The 22,855-nt window shown below is 43.8% G+C and overlaps 2 protein-coding genes across 12 annotated transcripts in view; one reads left to right on the top strand and one right to left on the bottom strand.

Annotated features, from left to right (window-relative positions):
* Positions 1-3,719, top strand: part of PWP1 (PWP1 homolog, endonuclein) — a 17,090-nt gene extending 13,371 nt beyond the window's left edge. The window contains exons 12-16 of one of the 2 annotated variants that reach the window (XM_088652201.1): positions 151-241; positions 725-846; positions 1,475-1,580; positions 2,247-2,363; positions 3,426-3,719. In XM_088652201.1, the coding sequence (XP_088508327.1) occupies positions 151-241; positions 725-846; positions 1,475-1,580; positions 2,247-2,359 (432 nt within the window). In that variant the 3' untranslated portion in view covers positions 2,360-2,363; positions 3,426-3,719. Of the gene's footprint in view, positions 1-150; positions 242-724; positions 847-1,474; positions 1,581-2,246; positions 3,341-3,425 lie in introns of those variants that run through there. The other variant, XM_035126978.3, reaches the window with a different exon arrangement.
* Positions 2,693-22,855, bottom strand: PRDM4 (PR/SET domain 4). Of its 10 annotated transcripts, none has more exons than XM_088652198.1 (12): positions 22,672-22,855; positions 22,040-22,133; positions 15,923-16,056; positions 15,250-15,426; positions 13,775-14,563; positions 12,179-12,328; positions 10,261-10,379; positions 9,363-9,448; positions 7,689-7,816; positions 6,902-7,210; positions 5,939-6,107; positions 2,693-3,687 (listed from the first exon to the last, which is right to left on the bottom strand). In XM_088652198.1, the coding sequence occupies exons 3-12, from the start codon at positions 16,053-16,055 to the stop codon at positions 3,375-3,377; spliced, it is 2,373 nt and encodes a 790-aa protein (XP_088508324.1). In that variant the 5' UTR covers position 16,056; positions 22,040-22,133; positions 22,672-22,855; the 3' UTR covers positions 2,693-3,374. The 10 variants fall into 10 exon arrangements, with proteins under 10 accessions (XP_088508324.1, XP_034982859.3, XP_034982863.3 ...); XM_035126968.3 differs by lacking the exons at positions 22,040-22,133; positions 22,672-22,855 and adding exons at positions 11,451-11,498; positions 20,849-21,482; XM_035126972.3 differs by lacking the exons at positions 22,040-22,133; positions 22,672-22,855 and adding exons at positions 11,451-11,498; positions 20,849-21,482 and having other exon boundaries at positions 12,179-12,259.

Genomic DNA, 22,855 nt, shown 5'->3' with positions numbered 1-22,855 from the left:
TGCTCATCCACACCCCTCTTTTGATTCTGGGTATGGCTTGTGTGAGGCCTGCTGGCATCATTTGTGGGGCTGAGCTTGACCCAGACATTTCCAGATATTGTCCTATTGATTCTTTCTGCTTTTAACAGTGCTTGGAACTGTTTTCTCTAGGCCAGCACAGAAGATGGATTTGTATACTGTCTGGATGCTCGTTCACATAAACCAGTATTTACAATGAAAGCTCATAACGAAGAAGTATCTGGTAAATTTTCTGTTTCTGCCCAAAACAAATGCTAGGTCTCGTTTCTATATACAGTATATCCAATAGAAACCAGGATGGGGGTTGGTTATCCTGTATAGACATGCCTGAGACAAACATGTACTTGCCATTGTGCAGTGTACAAGAGATGACAGATGAAATAGGAAATCTAAGATACCTTGTTTTTACCAGAGGAAGGGGAAGCAGTGATTGATTGGTTGGTTGGTACTGCTAACCAAGGACTTTGAGAGTCCTCAGTGTGTGCCCTTAACTTGAAAAGGAGAGAAGGGTGTGTGTTCAAGACAGTAGTGCTCTTTGGGTCCCAAACTTTAATGCTTTTTATTGGGTCAGTTGGTCCTCTGGCAAATATCTAGCCTTACCCAACCTCTAGGCCTGCCCTCGTTATAATGCAAAACTTGGATTTTAGCTTATTGTGATTTCTTTTTTAAAAGTGCTACAGTAGAAATGTATGCTTGTGTTTTGCAGGACTACAGTTAAGCAGCCAGATTAAAGGATGTCTTGTGACAGCATCTGCAGACAAATATGTGAAAATTTGGGACATACTGGGAGATAAACCTAGTTTGGTTCATTCCAGGGACATGAAAATGGTAATTTCAATCTTCCTATTAAAAATAACCAGTCTTCTCTTTTTAGGATTGCCTGATATATGGTCATTCAAATGAATCAGGTGCAGATCAGTCTTAAGTATTATCTAATTATCAAGAGTTTTCCAGAGTTTTAATTATTGCACACTCACACCACCCTGCAAACCTGTTGAATGGAAAGGGTAAGTGGAATATTTGGAAGTGGGTGTAGAATAAAATATCAAATAAAAATATCAAGTAAGTAGTACACGTCCACCCAAAAAGGATTGTAAAACAAATGCTAGTATTATATAAAGCACATGTATTAAATAAGAACATTCAAAATACTGAAAGATCAGTAACTGCATTTAGCGGAGAATACGTTGGCCCCAGGCCAGTGTGTCCAAAGATTATGCAAGTTGTAGTCCAGCAGCCTCTGGAAGCCTATAGGTTCCTCATTCCCCCTTTCAACTATTGATACTATGATTCCTATGCAAAGTTTTATACACTAGCTTGGGACTGGATATGTACCAGGAAGCTGTAGCAGCACCTGTCCATATTAAGCATATATTCTCAGTTCTCTTTTAGGAGAGGTAGGTAGCTGAGTTTCCGGGAGATTACAAACTAATTATGCTTTGTTTTTTGCCCACAGGGTGTCCTCTTCTGTGCAGCATCTTGCCCAGACTTACCATTTGTTTATGCCTTTGGAGGAGAGAGACAAGGATTACGTGTTTGGGACATAAGCACAATTTCTGCAGGTGAGATGATTGTTTTTATCTGCATTTAGTTCTAGTTGGCATGTTCAATCCTGAAAAAGTGGTGTTTTGACTATGCAAACTGCCACAGGAAAATAGGGTATAAAATGTCAGAGAAATGATCGATCAGCTTAGCATCCCTTACCAGACAGCACAGAGATTACTCCAGCTGCTCCCAAGTGTGGTAGAGAATACTCCCAAGGCTTCCTGAATTTCTTTTGTAAATGAGGGAAGGGATTGTCAAAGGTGTACTGCATCTGTGGATGTCACTGCATTATTTCCTGGTTTAAAAGAAGTGTGCAACAAGCACATTAAGATGGCTTACATGGCAATTATTAAAGGCCAGAATTTATGTAGTGAGCTCCCGTTGCCCGATCCCAACTCCTGCCCATCTAGCAGTTCGAAAGCACATCAAAGTGCAAGTAGATAAATAGGGACCGCTTTGGCGGGAAGGTAAACAGCATTTCCGTGTGCTGCTCTGGTTCGCCAGAAGCAGCTTTGTCATGCTGGCTACATGACCTGGAAGCTGTCTGCAGACAAACACCAGCTCCCTCGGACTATAGAGCGAGATGAGCGAGCGCCGCCGCAACCCCAGAGTCGGACACGACTGGACTGGTCAGGGGCCCCTTTACCTTACTAACAGAACTACTTGTCTTATTTGTGTTACAGTGAATGAAGTGTTTGGAAACCGACAGAGGCTGGTAGTTGCCACATCAAGTTCTGAAGCAAATAATTCTGCTAGTGGCTGCAGCAGTGATCCAGTTGCTGTAATGGAACCATGATCTGGTATTACATTTTGCACTGTGTAATATAAAGTGAATATTGATACCATGACTGTGCTAAAATGATTTATCTACACCTTGGAGGATATTGGGCAAAAAGCTTCAGCTGCCCATATCAGCTTTTCTCTCTAATGAGCAGTGAACAGAAAGGGAAATTACACAAAAACTGGCCTCAGCACTTGGTTTTTCATACAATGTTTTCCTTCTTTAGGAAGTGAAGATTTTAAAATATGTATCTAACTTCATCAATAAGTCCTTAAGTGGTTCAAGGGGGGGAGAAAAGATTCCTACATGAGCAGAAAAGGTTTGAGGAAAAGAATGGTAATTAATGCATGCGTTAAAAAGCAGTGTTTTAATTTTTCCATAAGGAAACAGATTTTAAATGAATCTTCATTCCATAAATATATTAGCAGCAGAACTCCCCAAAATACATGGTTATTAGTAACCATACAGGTAATACCATACGGCACTATATACAGCAAATTGCTGGCTCATGCTAAAACCAAGTCTGCATTATAAGCATGCTTTCCTGTATTGATCCCATACTGTATATTAACAGTATCATCTGCAAATACTAGTTCATAACACATGGGCAATTCATTGGTGTACAATGAATATTAATTTAAGTAAGTTCATATTGAGCCCAAACTAAAGTATACATCACTGGGGGGGGGGGAGTCAGGGCACTGTTCTGCTTTGATGGCATACAAATCAAATTTATTAACTGTAAATGAGGGTATCTGCTCTTGTTCCAAGTAGCTGACTAGAATACAGAGGTGCATCTGCCAGTTTCTTTCTTAAGTCATGCATTGCACTTCAACCAAATCACCAGTAGCAATTTCCACACTTGAAGTGGATAGTTGATAAGTTTGTTTTTACGCTTCTTGAAAACCTCTGAGTGTATACGCCATTTTCATAAGGGGATGAGATGTGGTCCTTGCCCAGAAATTCACTGTAGTGTAATAAACATGATTTTAGGAAGCCGGGTTGATTTATATTTTAAGTCCTCCATTTCTTATTTGTGGCAAGAGAGTGTGTCATTTGTCACATACATGTTTGTATTAAGTCTACAGGTGTCACTCCTTACAGAGTGTATCAATTCCTCTTCCTCTGAAGATTCATCCTCGTCATCTTCCTGGGCTGAGAGACTGGAGGTTGGTCCTTTACAGATTTTTAGGTGACGAGTGAGATGGTATTTTGTTAAATAAGCCTTGGAGCATTTTTCACAGACATAGTCCCGCTTTCCTTCATGAGAATTTAAGTGTTTCTTTAGATGGTTTGTCCTCAAGAACAGCTTCTCACATTGGGGACATTTAAGCTGGCGTTCTCTAAACAAGAAAATAAGCATTTTTAATTATGATTGGATGTGGACAGATTATATATATATTTACAAAAAACAACAACCTGGAAATACATAGCCGACAAACACTTATTGATCTGGGTTGCATGTCACCAGTTGAGCTAAGCTGTGGTTTAAAGTAGGGCTGGGTGATAGCAGATTTTAAACAAAGTGATGTTGAAACAAGCAGCTGCATTGGCCCCAGCCCTGTGAGGCACCAGAGTGAAACTGCCGCTACTCTTGACGAAGGAGCTGAGGTGGTTTCACCCCAGCACCTCATGGGGCCGGGGACAATGCAGCTTGTTCCCAGCACTGGGAACAGGCTGCCCCCACCCTGGCTCCTTGTCTGAACTGCCTTCTGCTGCTCAGCTGGGGGGCAGGGTAGGAGGAGTTTAAAGAAGTCAGGGGTGAAGAAGCTGTATTGGCCTGGTTCTCCCTCTGCCACCAGCAGCTTATTTAAATTTCTCCATTAAGAGGCGCCTGGATGCCTGTCCCTCAGTGGAGAATGCTTAGGAGAGCTCCACCTCCAGCCTGCACACGCCCGGGTGGAGGCTTTGTTAGACTTCTCCTTCCACCCATTCCAAGGCAGGTCCATGCGCTTGCCTCAACCACCTCTGCCTTGGCACGGGTGGGCTACCTCTTTCTCCCAGCAGAAGCAGTAGGCAGCCTTGTGAACAGAGCCTGAGAGGCTGTGTGCCGTTGCCTGGGTGGGTTGCCAATCATCCTGGAAGTAAAGACACAGCATGTACAGTGGTGCATCGCTAGACGAAATTAATTCACGAAATTAATTCGTTCCAGGACTCAATTCGTCCTACGAAAATTTTGTATAGCGAGGCACCGTTTCCCATAGGAATGCATTAAAAGTAAATTAATGCGTTCCTATGGCCTCCGGGGGAACTGGCGGCGGCGCTTGCTCTCTTGGCTCGGGGAAGGAAGGCAGGCGCTTCCCCGAACCAAGAGAGCAAGCGCCGCTGCTGCCATCCGGCTCTGTCGGGAGGGGTGGGGGAAAGGCGAAGGAGCGATCCTGCGCCTTTCCCCCACCGCCTCCAAGCCAGTGCCAGAGCCGAAGTGTGGCGCTGCGGCCGGGGGCTTTTCGCAGTTTGCCTCCCCCTTGGCTCGGGGAAGGCAAATGGCAAAAAGCCCCCCGCAGCGCCTGCCTCCCCCGACACTGAACGCAACTTCGGAGACGCCCGAAGTTGCGCTCTGTGCCGGGCGAGAGGTGGTGGTGGGGACCTTCTCCCGCCGCCTCCTGCCTGCCTCCCCCAACACTCGGCTTTCTCAGGGAACACAAGCGGGTGGGCTAGGTGTCCCCCGTTTGCCTTCGCTGAGAAAGCCGGGTGCCTTCTCAGGGAACGCAAGCGGGGTACACCTAGCCCACCCGCTTGCTTTCCCTGAGACAGTCGCAGCGTAAAGCCGGCATGGGGTGCAGTTTCGGAGGCTTCCAAAGCTGCACCCCATGCCGGCTTTGCGCTGTGAGAAGCGGCGGCAGGAGAAGCTTCCCCTGCTGCCGCTTCTCACAGCGCAAAGCCGGCATGGGGTGCAGCCTTGGAAGCCTCCGAAACTGCACCCCATGCTGTCTGCAGCGGGGGTTTTTCGTCGTTTGTCTCCCCCTTGGGGGAACGCAAGCGGCGAAACCCCCCCGCTGCTAACGCCTTTGGCTGGGGTCTGGTGGCGATAGCGGCAAGAAGGGGTCCTCCCCTTCTTGCCGCTGTCGTCAGGCCAGACCCCAAGCAGTTCCTCCACTTCTCCCCCCCCCTCTTTCCGTGCTACAGCCCTTTGTGTTCCGCTGGTCTCTGCCGGTTGCCCCTCACCGGCAGAGACCAGCGGAACACAAAGGGGAACGAACTGCAGCTGCCTGAAGAAGGCAAAGGAATTTCAGCTGAGAGGCGGTGACAGCTGTCAGCGCTTCTCAGCTGGTCTTCTTCCTGTGTTGCAGCTCGTTCCCCTTTGCTAGACGAATGCCCCTTTAGGTTTTGCAATCGGAGGTTTTTATGGCCACACTTTGCAAGACGAAGCGGTGGCCATAAAAAAACTCATCGTCTTGCGAGGCAACCTCCAATCGCAAAACCTATTCATATAGCGGAAAATTCGTCTTACAGGGCATTCGTCTAGCGAGGCACCACTGTATTGTACAACCACACTCCCTCTTCTGCGCAGAGGAGAGGTGCATAAGAGACAACACCTGCATTTCTTTAGAAAATCTTTTGTTCTAAATTACCTTTCCCCTACAAGTTACCTACTGGGTATGTGTGAGCACATGCTGTTTGAGATCCTGCCGTCGCATGAACAACTTGTCACAGTAATCACACTTGAGGTTTTTCTCCCCTGTATGGATAACCATGTGAGACTCCAGGTGGGCCTTCTGAGTAAAGGACTTTTCACAGAGAGCACAGCGATAATTCTTCTGACCTGGAATTAGTTAAAACAAGGGGCATAAGACCATTTTACATTGTTCCTTTTACCTAATTGTATGAACACTTTAAAACCTAAGCCAGCACCCTGTTTCCCATAAACAAGGAAGATTATGTGGGGTAGCTGCATGTTCACATGCCAGGGAATATGTATCCCTGAGCTCTCCTCACATTATACTACCGACAGGACACTGGATCATCCTACACCCAGTGTCACAGCGCCACACAACAGTCCTTCCCATCATAATATAAGAGTCTGGCATTATCTCCTTGTGTTTCCTCTTTGGAAAAAATGTTTCAAATCTGGCTAAAGGCTAAAAACAGAGCATTTAGTTAAATAGGTATTGAACAAAAATGGTAAATTGGGATAGAAGGATCTACAGAAAAGGCATGCAAGCAAGGTAATAAAGCTCATTTCCATATGTTCTTTCTATTTGGTGCAGGGGACTTTAAGCAGGGCTCTAGGGCACAGTATGCAACAGCTGGAACTTTGCATACAATGTTCATTTCTAGTGAAAGAGGCTTGGTAGGAAGGAGGAGACATTGCAGCCCACAGATGCTGCCAAATATATTGGACTTTCTGACAAAGGCATAAAAAAGAATGCTAATAAAAAATTAACCAAGTCACTAAGAAACAAATTTACAGTTTCTTTCACAGAAAGAAAAACTATATTGAGAGCTCATACTGAGTTTGCTTGTGTAAATTTGTCCACATCAAGACAGTGCATCAACAACCCAGGCAACTCAAGTCTTTCACGTGATCAACTCTAGAACTTTAAGGTCCACACTTACCTGTGTGTATTTTGAGGTGTGTACGGAGATTGCTAGGGTCACTAAAGGCTTTGCTACAAAAATCACACTTGTGTGGCTTCATGCCCATGTGCCCCATGAAGTGAACATGAAGCTTAGAAGGTGAGATGAAAGCTTGAGGACACATGGAGCACTTCCACTTTCTCTCCTTACTGTGGCCTGGTCCATGGTTGCTGCTGTGCCCCTGGCTGGGGAAATGGATGTGACTATTCAGATGGGCCTTGAATTCTGTGTAGGAAGAACATTCTTTTCCACAGTGACAAGTGTGCACATCAGGATGCTCAGGAACACCTTTAACGCAAAAAACAAGATCTCACAGTTTCAAGCACCACAGCTCTCATATACTTGCAAGCTTGGCTCTGCTTAAAGGTGACTGGTCTTACCTTTTTATTCAGTGTAAAGCATTTTGCAGGAACAAAAACAAGAAGGCACAGAAAAAGTTACAAACTAGTAGCTTTGTGCAAACAAATGCTCAGATAGCACTGTAAAGCCAACAATGTGCAAATTGGGCATTACAGAGTTTCTGTTCCTTGGTAACTGATGCTGAGCAAGCTTCAAAGCTCAGAACTGAGCTTCCCAGCCTGCAAAATAACCCAGCTTGGCAAACGTTTTGTAAAATACCTAGAATTAGAATTCCATATTATGGACATGAATAAAATTAACATTATGGAGATAAATCCATTCAAACATAGCTCTGATAAGAGGCAAACTAAAGGCAAGCGGATGTTTTCTAAAGGATACATTCAATTAAGTGCATCAAACTGCTTACCGATCTGTCTGGCATAATCTCGACTGTAGTAAAATCGAAGCTCGTGCTCTGGAGGGATATCACGTGAGGTGCAGAAGTAAATCTTTCCATCATGAGGATAAGCCACCAAATTTTGTTCTTCCCGATTCCTGTTATAAGCAGGGAAGAGGGGAAACCAGTATTTATATTTATTCCATCAATATTCCTGGAAAGCTTAACATTCTTAGTTTAAGCTAATTCAAAACAGTAACTTTTTGTAGCTGTCAGGAAAAAATCTTTCCACTGAATGAAGAAGTGGAGGTGTGGACCTTTCTGAAATTCAGCTTTGTAATGGTACTCATTCCCATCCAGTGGTCCACACAGTGGGTAACTTCTATCCTGGAGCAGATCTTTAGAACAGGGATGGGGAATGTGTGTCCTTTCAGATGTTGTTGGACTCCAACTCCCATCAGCTCTAGGCAGCATGACCAATAGTCACAAGATTCAGATGTCACTGTTTTACTTTTAAGCATTCCCAGTGTCTACCTCTGGACTCCTGGATCCTATGTCTTTGACACCCTGTATATTTTACTCCCCACTACTTGCAGCCCATTTCAGAAAATCTGCTGTGAGTATGCACCAAAACATTTGACCCTTTTTGCCACAAACCTCTATGCCAAACAATATAGCTGGAAGCTTAGAAGTGGAGGAAGTTAATTAGTTGTACTGGTGAAAGGTTTAAGTGGGCCTAAAGAAGGGCAGAGCAATCCTATGGGGGAATGGATGAAGAATCCATAGCAGAGCTACTGCACCACAACCTATGCCCTGTTTCCAAATATGGCAAGGCAGGAGGGGAAGCTGTCTCTGTCCCCCTCCATTTGATCACAGTAAGAGGGTATTAACCCAGCCCCAGAGCTGGCATATTTTTGGGACATGTCAGGGCAACAAAGGGACTTAGGATCTTGTAAGGATCAGTTACTGACTCACACTTGTGTGTATGAAAGGTGAACCTGAGCTCAAGTTGCCAGTGTTGGGTGTGTTAGTATTATGTTTATTATTATAATTTAAACCTGCAGTGGGGAACCTATTTCAGTCCGAGGGCTGCATTTCTTTCTGGGGAACTGTGGTAGGTCAAGAGTGGGCAGGGCAGTGAATGTAAAGTTCACCTTTCTACAGTAGGCTAGTTTCTATATACTGTACACACACAAACACACCCCTACCTCTATCCTCCATTTATATAAATGACATGGGAGTTCAAGGATACAATGTAGTCAAGCAAAATCACTTGTGTGAGAGAAGCAGGGCGAGTTGGAGATGTAGCTGGGGCAGCCCCAGGGGCCAGACAGCAAGGCTTTGAGGGCCACATTTGGCCCCTAAGCCTAAAGGTTACATTGCTCTAAATGCCCCAAATTCAGATAGTGTCTCAAAAGCCAGGACAGCATCTTCAGTTGGGCCCAGAAACCATCTGATAGCCAGTGTAGTTCTATGAGAACACGTATGGTTGAAAAAAGTTTTCTTGGATTACAGTTTTGAGTCCAAAATATTGGACTAAAGCAGTTAAAGAAAGCAAGAGTGTTATTTCAGGTAAAAATGGGGGCAGAGAAAAGAGAGATAGAATGATAAGGTTCTGATAAAATACATGGAGGAATGCGTATCATACCAGTATGACTGCTCCACTAAGATACCTAACCCTGTCCAAGTGTATCGCTTTCTCACCTGGCTTTCCGCACAAACATCATCCAATTACATTCATTTTCATCAGTTGTGATGATATAGAACTCCAGGACATGGTTATGGTACATCTGACAAGAGAAAAGTAAGACGGAAGTGCCAGTTGAAATGTTTGGAAAATCTCTCCACAGAGAATGCCGCTGCTGCAGCAGCATGGAGGAAATATTACAGCCAGGACTTTCCTGCAGCAAGTCACAGGAGCATGTAGCAAATTTCTTAAGTGTTGGAAACAATAAAAAAAATGGGGTAAACTAAGCATGAAGACATCATACTATGGACCATCTTTTATTAGAGAATAGCTTCATTTCTAGAAGCACATTCCTCCCTCCCACCCCGATTTCCAAGACACCATGATCTGAACCTTTGTAAGGCACTATGTGCTAGAGCTTCCTGACAGGGCTTCAGTTCACAAGGATGAAAGGAAAGAAGGACAAGGCAGCTTTGAAGCCCATAGTGTTAAACTCAATTTTGCCTGCTGTGCAGACAAGCCTTAAACAGGTGTAGAGAACCTTTGGCCCTCCAGATGTTGCTGTACTAGCATGCCCTAGTCATTGGCCATGCTTGCTGGGGCTGATGGGAGTTGTAGTTCAGCAACATCTGGAGAGCCAAAAGCTCCGCACACCTTTATTAAGATAACATTCTTAAGCATTATAGCTAGGGAAAAGGAAGGCAAGTCTCTTGAGCACTTTTTTCAAATCTGTAAATGGAATATTATACCTACAGATACCACTTAATTTAGGATAACGTGCTGCTTTTCTCACCATACCCAATGTCATGTTGCCATTTTTTGTGCATGCACACAAAAGAAGACAAGGCAAACCCAAGCTGTCTTTTTTGCACAAGGTTCAATAATGAAGAGGAGGACATGACAACACAAACTGACCTTCCAAATGTGATTGGCAGCTTTGTCTGTCCAATCTGCTACTTCCATGGAGTGGCTCTGCTGCCCAATGAGGGGTCCAAAGCAAGTGCGTACAGGAATAGTTTCTCTAGCCAACACACCTGCCAACAGGTTTAAAAACAACAACCCACTGATTACACCTAACAAATTCCAACACCACCACTGCAAAGATGTAATGTTGTATAGCACTCAGAGGACTACTGCTAAGCATCAGCCCATGAAAGCATCTACAAAATGAGATAGTCACAGGATCAACTACTATCACATAACACTCTTGGGAGTACGCTCAACTGTTAATCACTGCATCAATCTATTTTTCTTCTAATATCAAATCATTTACTTTCAGTCGAGTTGTGAAAGTGAGGTCCTGACCTCCTTCGCTCATTTAAGTTTTCAAGGCACTTCCTGCAAAAATAGAAAATTCTTATTTCAGAAACTGCAGAAGCAGCCAGGAATATAGCAAACATCTCAGGTTGCCAATTCTTTGCACAATTAGAATAACTAGGTTCTCCATAATCTCCCCAGTTACTCCACTAAACATCTCTGTCCAGGCTGTTAATTCTTACTCCAAGAGAGTGATGCCTTAAGGCAGAGGGTTTTCAACAAAGGGGTTCCAAATGTACTGCTGTAGGAGAGAGATAGGTCATACTACAAGTTCAAGAAGACAAACCCACCAGACGTGGATGGTGTGGCACATAAATTGAATGTAAGCTCTTAGAAGATACCCCAGGATCTCCTGAAATGCACTGGGGTGCCATAAGAGACATACAGGGGTTCTATTAACAAGTTAGTCATTGCAGAAAGTGTCTCCTGAAGATATAAAGTTTGAAAGTCATTGGCCTGAAGGGTTTCAAGCCCTTTATGAACACTGCAGCAACAATGTTATGGAAGTTTTAGACTTAAGCATCACTCCTCCCACCAACTTATCTTTGAGTTTAATTAAACCCTTGCAAAACAGAGAATATTAGGCCAAATAAAAGTTGCCATTTTAGCAGATCTGGAGCTGTGTTTTCAAAAGTACAAGTAACTAAATATAATGTCACAGGGCTTAAATGAAACATTTAAATACATGGATATAAATAAAACCAATAAGTTTCTATGAATGCCCAGGCCTAAATCCACTAACTGATGGAGTCAGAGTTTCATTGCCAAAATTTATCTAGTGGCCATACCCAAGGAGGAAGATCCAAGACATGTTGATAACTGACAATACTGCCCACCTGAAGAGAAAAGGTGACAATCTCTATTAGTGTAAACTAATGTAGCTTTGCAGACATAAAAAATACGCTTCAGAGAATACTACCTATTAAGAATCTTGCATTGAGTGGGAGTGAAATGACTTGCTGCTAGACTCTTGATCTTCTAATTATCAACTCCTGCCTCCACATCAACTACCTTCCTTAAGGAGCTGCGAGGCACTAAAATTTTATAGGGCTATATAATAGTTGCTGTAGCTAGGCTAACTGTTCTAAATAAGAAAATGCAAACATGGTGGGGAAGCAGATGCTGTTGGACCCCAACTCCCATCAGCCCCAGCCAGCATGGTCGAGTCGCAGATGATGGTAGTCCAGCAACATCTCAAGGGCCACAGTGTAACTTACCCCTGATCAAGGTAACAAGTCTCAACAATGTTATTGCTTTCCTCATCAACCACTTAATAATGAGCATTGGCACAATTTAAAAATACTTCCCACCATTCTCTGGCCACAAAACAGATATTCTTGTCTTGTACACCCATTTACAAATGAACTTCCGAGACCCAATTTCTTTGCAAATGCCACCTTTTAATTATCTTGTTTTCCACTATTACCATATGAGGTTTTATTCACTTGGGATCTCCTTTTCTCTCCCCAATCAACCATACCCCACCTCATAAAAATCTAGTTAACGGTATCCTTACCAACTTCGGCTCCCATGAGAGACTGGCGGATGACAAGCTGTTTCGGGAGAGAAAGCCTGGCTCGGCTCTCGATGGGGGTGTCTGAAACAAAGGTCACAGGCCCGTGATCTGGACAATCAGATGGGTAGGCCTTATCACAGAGTGTGCACCCTGCAGTTGAGGGAGGACACAGAACATTGGGGATACTGTTACTGTAGCAAGACAGCCAATATGAGGATGTCACAAATACAAAAAGTCAAGTTACAAATAGTTAACGCAAAGAGCCTGCAGTCTTCTTTTTCTAATACAGTACTGCACATTTGTAAATAATGACTTGCCCAGCTCTTTGTGGAAATTAAAAATTGCCTTCAAGTGACCAGGGCAGAAAATATTGCAGAAGTTGGGTTTGCTCAATTTTTAATTTATTCATTTGAGGGGGGGGGATACACATCATTAACATAGGTCTGCACATATAAGACCAATTTGCATGAGATAAATATTGCAGAAGTTGGGTTTGCTTAATTTTTAATTTATTTATTTATTTGAGGGAGGAAATACACATCATTAACATAGGTCTGCACATACAAGACCAATTTGTGCAACATTAAAATGTGATGGAAAGACAGGTTCTTTATTCTGAGTAGCATAGTTTTAGTTAGAGGAAAGCCTGTTGTGGGAAGATAGCCACTTAAAAGTCAAGACACACAAACTTGATCAAGTTTTTATTCCAGTTCCTAGCCCAACAGCACTAACTGACAAAAGGGTCCACCAAACAGGAAACCACCTTGTACCTTTCTTGGGGCAGAGCAGATTTTCAAGGGACCTACTTCTATTGTCTTCTATTCTGATAGAAGTTGTTTTGATTTTAACTTTGCAAGATAATTTTGTAACCTGCCCTGGGCCTTTATGGTGAAGGGTGGCTAAGAATGTCTCCAAATAAATATAAATAAGTGCTAAAAAGAGAAACAGGGCTGGTGTTCTTTTTTTTAAAAAGGAAGATAACAAAGCACCAAACAAACATGTAAGAAGGGAAAACACTTGGGACAATTAGAAAGCCGGGGGGGGGGGGCAAAGAACAATTGAGCTGCGTTCACTTTAGAGCCTGTATGTATAGATGTGAGGGAATGAGCAGTGACAGTGGAACAACCCACACCCACTCCTGTGTCTTAGGTATGTCTGTATGTACTATGAGCTGAAAAAAAACTTGTCTTTTTTAGTAATCTGGAAGGGAGAAATCAACTGGGCTGACAAAAAAGTAAAAAAAAATACACACCAAAGTGTTGGTTTCTTTAAATGACAGTTCTGTACAATGTAAGACTTAGCCCAGGCATCCCCAAACTGCGGCCCTCCAGATGTTTTGACCTACAATTCTCATGATCCCTAGCTAACAGGACCAGTGTTTGGGGAAGATGGGAATTGTAGTCCAAAACATCTGGAGGGCCGAAGTTTGGGGATGCCCGATTTAGCCCAATTTCCCCCAACTTCTGTAAGCTTTCTTTTACAGTTCAGCTAGACTCTGTCACCAGAAGTGAATATGTTTACTGCAAGAAACCTTCTACCTTGCAATGCAAAAAAATGCCCAGAAACTGAGGCAAGCATACAGTGACAAGCACTCACATATGGTAAACAAGGTAGCCATGTTCTCCTTGTTTGAATTGGAGTCCTCCATCTGCAGCGATGACGGCACAAAGGAAAGGTTGTCCGGGGAGACATCCACATGAGTTTGTCCCATGGCTACTTCCTGGCTTATGGAGGTCACAGGCTCCAAACTGAGACCCACTTCATGTAAGGAGACGGATTCCAGGGACGTGAGGTTGTGTGAGGTAGAAAGTGCCACACTCACAGAATTGCTGCTCATGGCCACCGCATGAATGGAGTCGCCAAGCGTCCTGTCAGATAGACCACTGACAGGGCCTGCAATGTGGTTAGGCTCCATAACAACAGGAAGCTCCAAGCTGCTACCATGAATAGGGAGGACGCCATTATGACCTACAGTGTCCGTGGCTAAGCTGCTACCCACAGCATCCACAGCTAGAGGCTCATGACTATGGCTTCCATTTGCAATCTGTGAATGATCCCCAGCCACATCACCCATTGTAAGTTCCTCAGCCATCCTGTCAGTAGAGATTGGGCTGGTAACCCTCGAAACACTTTCCATGGAGATTGTGGTATCCAGAGCTACCTCATGGCTGTCGCTGGGATGCAAGCTTTGGGTGTTGTGTGTGTTCACTGAGCGGGAATCCATGGAGACAATGCCTGGTTCGAGACCCACCGTTCCATTGGGCTGGTAGGGATCTAAGCCTGAAGGGTTGTTGGAGACAGATAAAGCTGGATTACTGTCAACATTTATATTGTTGGGGTGGATGTACTGAGGTGGAGGTCTGTCAGCTAAATAAGATAAAAGACCTGAAGAAGGGGAGAAAAGAAAAAGAGAGGGGAGAAAAAGAGAAGAGAAAGTGAGAAGAGGATCAGTTTGCAATAAAAAGGCAAATTTAGAGTTGCTGAACCTAACAGCAATCTATATGTACAAATAAAAATCCAACAGTTCCAAAGCTCTAATAGCCAACATGGTGAATTCCAGATGTTTTGGACTTCATGCCCATCATCCATGATCGCTTGGCAGTGCCTGCTGGGGCCAATGGGAGTGTAGTCCAAAACATGTGGAGGGCGCCATGTCTACTCCTGTTCTAGAGGCTGTTGCCACCTTGTGAACTCCTTTGGGAGGAAGGGCAGGATAAATAAAAACCCCAAATCATGAAAAAGTTAAGACTCACAAATAGCAATTCTATGCAGTTCCAAGATTTCTCAAGTCATGAGAAAAAGAAAGCAAGGCATAAGACTACAATTCTGTGAAAAGCCTGCTTCTGTATATGATTAATGGTTAAACAATTTTTTAAAAAATGGAAGAGACTTACTTAACTTACCATGTTTTTAACCCTTTCCCTGAAATACATATCCTACCATCTAACCCACAGGGGCTTGCAGGACCAACATTATTATTCATTCCCCCTGCAAGAGGTTCTCCCATAAACCTTCCTGCTGAATAAAGACTTCAATCTCAACACAAGTCTCCATCCAGCCGCACTACTCACCAGGTAGAATGTGTCTGAAGTAGCTGCTCTCCAGGTGAGGGTATGGTGGTGGAGGTAGGGTATAGTTTCTCTCTGGTATTCCACACATCACTCCCCGATCCCCAATGCCCATTGGAAGCATCAGGGACAGAGCAGAAGGTAAGGAGGGCCCCAAATTTGGAATTGCAACTGGCAATCCTAGCAGAAACAAAATGCAAATAAAATGCAATTATATAGCCAATAAATTAAGAAGAAGCATAAGGGGGGATTAAAATGAGGAGGATCATTGAAAGTATTGGTTTATAACCACAATGGGGAAAATGCTGCCTAAGCTTCTTTTAATAATTTTTCACCCCCTTTGCTGCTGTTCTTGGGAGTTGCTGCTTGTCTGCACTGTGGGTGGACACTGTGTTTTTGGTAACATTGGTAACATTTGGTAACATTTCAAAAACGCTCATATAACTGAAAGTGTGTGGAATTGCCACCAGGACCCCCAGATGCCAAGCTTTGGTGGCAGGCCAGCATAATATGAGACAAGGGACCTAAGTACTGTAAAAGCAACTCCTCTCGAATAGAGGAATGCAGCCCTTCAACTTTTCCTGGGCCTGGTCAGCTACACACCTTCCCCTAGTCTAAACAGCACAAAGATATACATAATACAAAAAAGAATGTTTCCCCCAGCTTGTTATGTTACCTGGTGCTGTTATGGCATTGTGTGTTGGTGAGGAAGCCAACCCTAAGTGGCTTCCCGAGACAGTCAGGGCATTGCTCACAGAGGAAGCGGTCAGCTGCTCCATCCCTACAGGGTTCAGGCTCATTTCATTCATCCTAGACAAAAGAAAACGTGTAACACATGCAGATCAAATTCCAGCCAAACAAGTTTTCAGACCTGCTCCTTATCTTGCCCAAAGTTTTCCACTTAATATACATACATTCACTGCTGCAAACAGTATACTACATAGTTATGCAACAAGGTGTAAAGGGCTTACAAACCATTCCCCACATAGATTAGATCAGGGATGAGGAACTGTTGGGTCCCCCCAGATGCTGTTGGGTCCCAGCATGTGTCCAGTGATCATGGATGATGAGAACTCAAATCACACAGCAACTGCTTCCCATCGCTGGATTACCATCCCTGGATTAGGTCAAGCCTCAGCATGTCATTTATTGATTGTGTTCTTCAATGGTAAAAGATTCCAGATTAATATTTTGATTTCTTCTCTAGACTTTTACAATATTTGTTTTTGCACGTCTTGACAGGATAAATCAAGAGAAGTATATAAGGTCTACAGAAAAAAACATTTATACAGAACATTTCTACATACAGCACAATGCAACTCAATAAGAGGAGCCTTGCTGGATCAGACCAAAGATTAATCTGGTCCAACGTATTTTCCATGGTGGCCATCCACATGCCTATGAGAAGCTCACAAGTTCAATTATTGTGATTTATTTAAAAGAATTTTCAGCCATCTAAAATCATCGTCAATAAAAGAATATTGAGCCATTATGTGTGTTATACACCTGGGCTCCATGCTTCTCAAATGCTTTTACTGGCATTCGCAGGAGGAGGAGTTGAATTGTGGGCAGTATCTAATTTCTTTTTATAACTGTTCTTACTTGTTATGTTTTCATTGTTTTATTCTTGTACACCACTATGGTATTTTGTAATGTTAAGCAGTTCATAAATATTCCAAATAAATGCTGCAGACCTAAGCACACTTAACTAGGCAAAGGTCCCAAATGAACCCACAAGGACTTCTGTGTAAATATCAACAGGATGATACTGCTAGTGTTATTAATTTAGCTTGCAATATTTCTTAATCAGTATCTACACCTTGTTAAGCTAACTCCCCTACTATTGCAATCATTCAGTGATAGAATTGTTACACTCAAACTCATGTTCGTAGCTTCGAGAGCACTGTCCAACCATCTCGTCCTCTGTCGTCCTCTTCTCCTAGTGCCCTCCATCTTTCCCAACATCAAGGTCTTTTCCAAGGATTCTTCTCTTCTCTTCTCATGAGGTGGCCAAAGTATTGGAGCCTCAGCTTCACGATCTGTCCTTCCAGTGAGCACCTAGGGCTGATTTCCTTCAGAATGGATAGGTTTGATCTTCTTGCAGTCCATGGGACTCTCAAGAGTCTCCTCCAGCACCACAACTCAAAAGCATCAATTCTTCGGCGATCAGCCTTCTTGATGGTCCAGCTCTCACTTCCATACATCACTACTGGGAAAACCATAGCTTTAACTATACGGACCTTTGTAGGCAAGGTGATATCTCTGCTTTTTAAGATGCTGTCTAGGTTTGTCATTGCTTTTCTCCCAAGAAGCAGGCGAATCTGGTCCAGAGGATTGAGCAACTCTTGGAGCAGCATGGGAGGTCACACAAGAAGCTGGAGGGGAGGAGGGTGAATTAGTGAAGCTGGCCTCCTTCCCCATTCTGCTGAGGGATGCCTTCATTGGCTCAAAGTGCCTTCTGCCCACAGAAGGACATCACTGGACAGGCACCCAATATTAAATAATGTGATTTCTAGGTGCTACTACACATACACATTGATTATGCAAAAAACCCAGTACATCCAATGGCAATTGTATGCTGCCAATATAAACTGCCATATTTAAAGTTACTTGCTTTTATAAAGAGCAACCAACTACATAAGGAAAAATGGCCTTTTCAATATAACAAACCTAACACTTTCCTGTACCTAATTGATATATTTTTGCACATCACTTTTCCCTTAAATTCAAACTGATTTTGAAATTAAACCCTCTTTGTTAAACAAAACTACATAAAACAAAGAAGGAGTACATTCCCACATGAACCTGTATTTTAACCTACCCGTATATTCCGGTGTATAAGATGACTGGGCGTATAAGACGACCCCCAACTTTTCCAGTTAAAATATAGAGTTTGGGATATACTCGCCGTATAAGAAATACGACCCAGCGTATAAGACAACCTCCGACTTTTGAGAAGATTTTCCTGGGTTAAAAAGTAGTCTTATACGCAGGAATATACAGTATTGGTTAAATTTAAATACATGTAGAACTTCTATACAGGTTTTGAAGAAATGAAGCATATGAGAAGTTACTGTTCAACAAACAAAAGTAACTATGCAGCACTTGAAGGAAAAGACATCTTTACTTTATCTCCTTTTTCATCCTCTATTACGTGAGCACATCAGAAACAATGTTCTATCAATTGCTAATACAAAGTAAGTTTACAGGACAAAACAATTATTTAAAATTAGCCCTTGTTTTAAGCTGATTAATCAGCTAATTAAAGTTTTCAACTTTTCAACTTTAATTATTATCTAACTAGACATATACACTTTATTATTTTCCTGCTTCCATCTCTGTGCTTATGTAACTGAATATTTAACTCTGTTACAAATGCTCAGTCACTCAAGATATTACTCAGAGAAGCACTCTAGTTGCTTAGAAAGCTGAGGTAATTTTAATCTGTTTTAGGATTTTAACTTTTGAGTGTTTTAAAGTATAGTTGTAATTTTTCTCAGTGTTATTGTTTTGTAAACCGCTTTGCGGTTTTTTTGAAGCAACTGGTGTAGAAATTTTAAGAAACTTTTTTTAAAAAAAAGAGAACAGAAGCAAGGAACCCCCTCAAGACAAATATTTACCTTTCCTTTGAATGCTGTCAGACAATTCTGACAAATAGTCAAATATTTCTTAGTGTTTCCTACACAGTTTTCTCCAGTTTGCTCTAAAACTCCCTGCACCTGCACAATCTCTGTGATAATCTTGAAAAGAAAACAATGCTCTGCAGTTGCCTTCACAAAAACATGAATATGTATCACATCCGTCCACAACTCTTCAAAACTGCTGATATGGACAATGGACAAGGATCAATAATAATAATAATAATAATAATAATAATAATAATAATAATAAATTTTTATTTATACCCCGCCTTCCCCAGTCAAAACCGGGCTCAGGGCGGCTGACACCAGTAAAATTACAGTAAGACGTAAAAGAAAGAAAAACAATTAAAATACAGTTTAAATTATATATTTTAATGCAGCCTCATTTTAAAGTAGCCCAAATCAAAACCGTAAGGGAGGAAAACATAGGGGTCAGAATGACTTTACAGTATCCACAAAGTGTAAGACATCACTTTTTTGTGGCTTTAAGGTCATAGTTTGCATCACCAATATACTGTATGTCTTTAATGAACTTTTTGTTTCCAGTGTTGAACTGTTTATTGTGAAAGTTGTAAACTGCACTAAGCAGTGCTTTTTTCAGGGGGTACTCAAGGGTACACAATACCCTTTTTGTTGTTGTTAAAAAATCGTGGCACTTAATGTAACAACTTCATGTTGAGTACTGGCACCTATTTTTCTTGAAAAAAAGCACTGGCTCTAAGCAATATAGTGTAAAAAAATCATGCAAAAATCAATGCCTTTAGAGAGGTCTTTTTCCGCTGGAACTTGCCAGAATTCAGTTCTGGCACCTCTCAGGTGGGTGCTATTGCCATTCTAAGAAACCAGTTATTTTTTCTGTACATTACTGGTGACATTCTTTCCCTCCACCACCCTTAAAATGAATGGTGAATGATGTAAAAGTAACATAAAAGTGCTTGAAGTGCACAGCATGGGTGCAACCTAATTTGTAAACTCCCTCTGTAGGGACCAAAGCAGCAAGTCCATCAATCAGGCAACTTAACTACAACTTTGACAGCAAACATGAGAAGCAGACTGCAGTTCCAAAAGGAATTGTGAAGCCTGAGGTGGTGTGAACACTCTGTGGGAAGGCACTGTTACAGCTGAAAGGCACAGCATCTTTAGTGTGTTGTGTGCTTTAGTGTGTTGTGCATGCTGAGAACCAGCTATGCATACCTCTTGATACAGACTAGGGAGAGTGCTAAAAATTAGTGAATAAAAAACCAACAGGCAAAATGGAATGACTGTACTGCCAGCTCCTGCTTTTCAAACCACAAATTCTTTTAATTATACTTACACCTCATCTCTCAACATAGTGCTGCAATATTACAGCAATGAAAAAGAGCATCAGTTATCACCTTTTGTTTGGCATTCCAATAAAGTTTAAGCATATTTCTACTCTATGCCAAACCCATCAGTATCACATATACGTTACACCATGTTATCGTATATGATCCTGCCAACTCCCAGTGTTTAATGTACCATCCTCTCCAGTTGGGAAGCTGTTTAATAAATACATAGCTGCCTTAAACCAAGTCACTTCTAGTTCACTATGTGTTTCAGGCAGAAATCCTCCCCAACACCTGAAGACGCCAGGGATTGCGAACCTGGAAGCATCTGCGTGCAAAGCAGACTCTGAGCTTCAATGCCTGCCTTCGACCCTACCCAAGACTTAGCATGCTAAAAATCCTGGCTCCTGCTGCGACTATCCCGGGAAATCTCCATCTCTGGAGCGCTTTCCCTCCTTGGACACAAGTGCCTGCTGCAGAACCGCCGTTTGCTCCGCAGCCTGAGGGATTATCCGTCTAGCGGCACTCTGGACGCGCCCAGAGGCAACCCACTCCACATAACCCAAGGCTCAACTTCAGGGGCTGGAAACGAGGCTCACCAACCGGCGCAAACTGGGCCCCGACACACACAAACGCACCTGTGAGCCCTCTCACCTGTGATGCATTTACCTGGCGAGGCCGGTGGGGCTGAGGGGGGCCCGGCGGTGGCGGCGGCAGCGGCGGCCTCCTCCTCCTCCTCCTCATCTGGCCTCCCCGCTCAGCCGCCGCCCTTCTCCGCCCTAGGCAGGCGAGCAAGCGAGCAGGCATCGACCTAAGGCAGCAGCAGCCGCGGCCGCGGCCGCCTCCCTCCCCACCTCAGCGCAGGCCCCGGCTTCCGCCAGGGGAGCTTCATGGGAGGAGGCGCGGCGAGGCGAACGCGGCGCTTCAGCCGAAGGAATAGCGCCCCCTTCCGGAAGGGGAGGTGGCGCGGCTCCACAGAACAGCCGCTCCCTTAGGGAACGAGGCGCGCGAGAGGGGGAGAGAGAGCGCGCGCGCTGGCAAAAGCCGAGGAGGGGAGGAAAGAAGAGGAGGGGGAGGGGGGAGGGGGAGCCGCGCTCAGAACAGCGATGGCTTCCGCTCCGTCCCGCATCCAGGAAGCGACCCCCCCCCTCTCCTCAGCCCGCGCGCCACCGCTCTTCTCTAGACTGGCCTGTTCGCCCTTCGCTGCACCGGCTGCCCTTTCGCCCCGGAGTCGTTGCGCTCTGTCCTGATGAGAAAGGGCTTCTCCGGCCGCTGCACCTTCGCGCATGCTCAGCAGATTTCTCGCGCGCGCGCTCTCCATTCCTGCCGCGATTGAGGGGGGGGGAGCAGGGACGGCTGGTAATGCGCGTGCCTGGTGCTGGATCCTCGTGCTGGCTAATGCACAGCGTAGTTACCTCGGAAGTAACACCTGCCCTCAAAACAAACACATAACTAGGAAGGGGCTTGCTTGCAGGCAAGCGGGCGATAAGCTTGCAGCTTGTTTTATAATCAGTTTATGACATGGAAGTGATCGCCTAATAAAACCTGTGTGTATTTGCCACCACGCGTGGGATATTTCCTTCGCGCAACTCTGATCCCTTCAGCTTCTCCCTCCCTCGCCCCAACCCCCCCAAAAGCGATATATTTGGAGAAGGCAACGCAAAACGATCAAGGGCATGAAAAAATTTCCCCCATGAGAAAAGAGTATGGTATCTGGAGCTCTTTAGTTTAAAAACAGGACAAGGGACGGGGAGGAGGGGAGCCCGTTAAATGTACTTGATTGTCACCCGCCCTCTCCTAGTGGAAAACTCCTATGGAAAACCATTACAGTATTGGATAATTTACCTGTGAAGGACAGTTGTCTGGAATTATAACACTGCTTTTGGAATACTGCTGCTTTCTCTTATCCTTCCTTCCTTGTCTTGCTTTGATCTTTTCACTTCGTTGTTGTCATGGATTAGAAATGAAAATACAATTAACCAAAGAAAGGGAACATAATAAAACAGCAAGCTGCTGGTAAATAAAAGTTTTTGTCATCTTTGAAAGTGTGCGTGCATTTAACATGTCCTGTTTTTACATTAAGAGTCTCCGGGATTTCCAACCAGGAATGGGACCACATGGAGAGTGGTTTGTTTGTTATTGCATTTATATCCAACCTTTTTCTCCAAGGAGCTCAAGGTGTACACGGTTCTCCCCTTCCTTATTTTATCCTCGTAACAACCCTGTGAGGTAGGTTAGGGTGAGAGGCAGTGACTGGCCCAAGGTCACCCAGTGATCTTCATGGCTGAGTGGGAGTTTGAACCCTGGTCTCCCAACTCCTAGACCAACACTAAATGCTATCTATCACACAGTCCCTTTCCCTTCTGTTGTGATTCCATTGAAATCACTCCCCACTTCCAAGCTGTTATTTCCCCCAGGAGGTAATCTGCCATTGGTGGTCTGTTGCAGGAAGATGGAGACAGATTCCTATTGCTTACCTGCTGGATCAGAGCAAAGAATTCCGAGGCCCAAGGTAGCTTGGATGGAGACTGCTGGAACAAGCAATGCAAGATAATTTCTTCTAGATTTATGCTCAGGGCTGTGTTAACATTAAATGTGTATCTTGACCTTAAAAGGCTACTTTTTGTTTCTGGCGATTTTGTCATCCATTGTCACTCAGTA

The sequence above is a fragment of the Zootoca vivipara genome, chromosome 9, assembly GCF_965207765.1.
Source record: "Zootoca vivipara chromosome 9, rZooViv2.hap1.1, whole genome shotgun sequence".
Classification (NCBI taxonomy): domain Eukaryota; kingdom Metazoa; phylum Chordata; class Lepidosauria; order Squamata; family Lacertidae; genus Zootoca; species Zootoca vivipara.
Note: the sequence above shows the minus strand (reverse complement) of the source record. Positions and strands in the feature narration are given on the sequence as shown.

Excerpts from the sequence above, each read along its gene's own strand:
- PRDM4 (XM_035126968.3), bottom strand. Across the intron at positions 7,817-9,362 it reads ATGTTTGTGCGGAAAGCCAG|GAATCGGGAAGAACAAAATT; the intron begins GTGAGAAAGCGA and ends TGCTTATAACAG. Across the intron at positions 7,211-7,688 it reads AGATTATGCCAGACAGATCG|GTGTTCCTGAGCATCCTGAT; the intron begins GTAAGCAGTTTG and ends TTTGCGTTAAAG.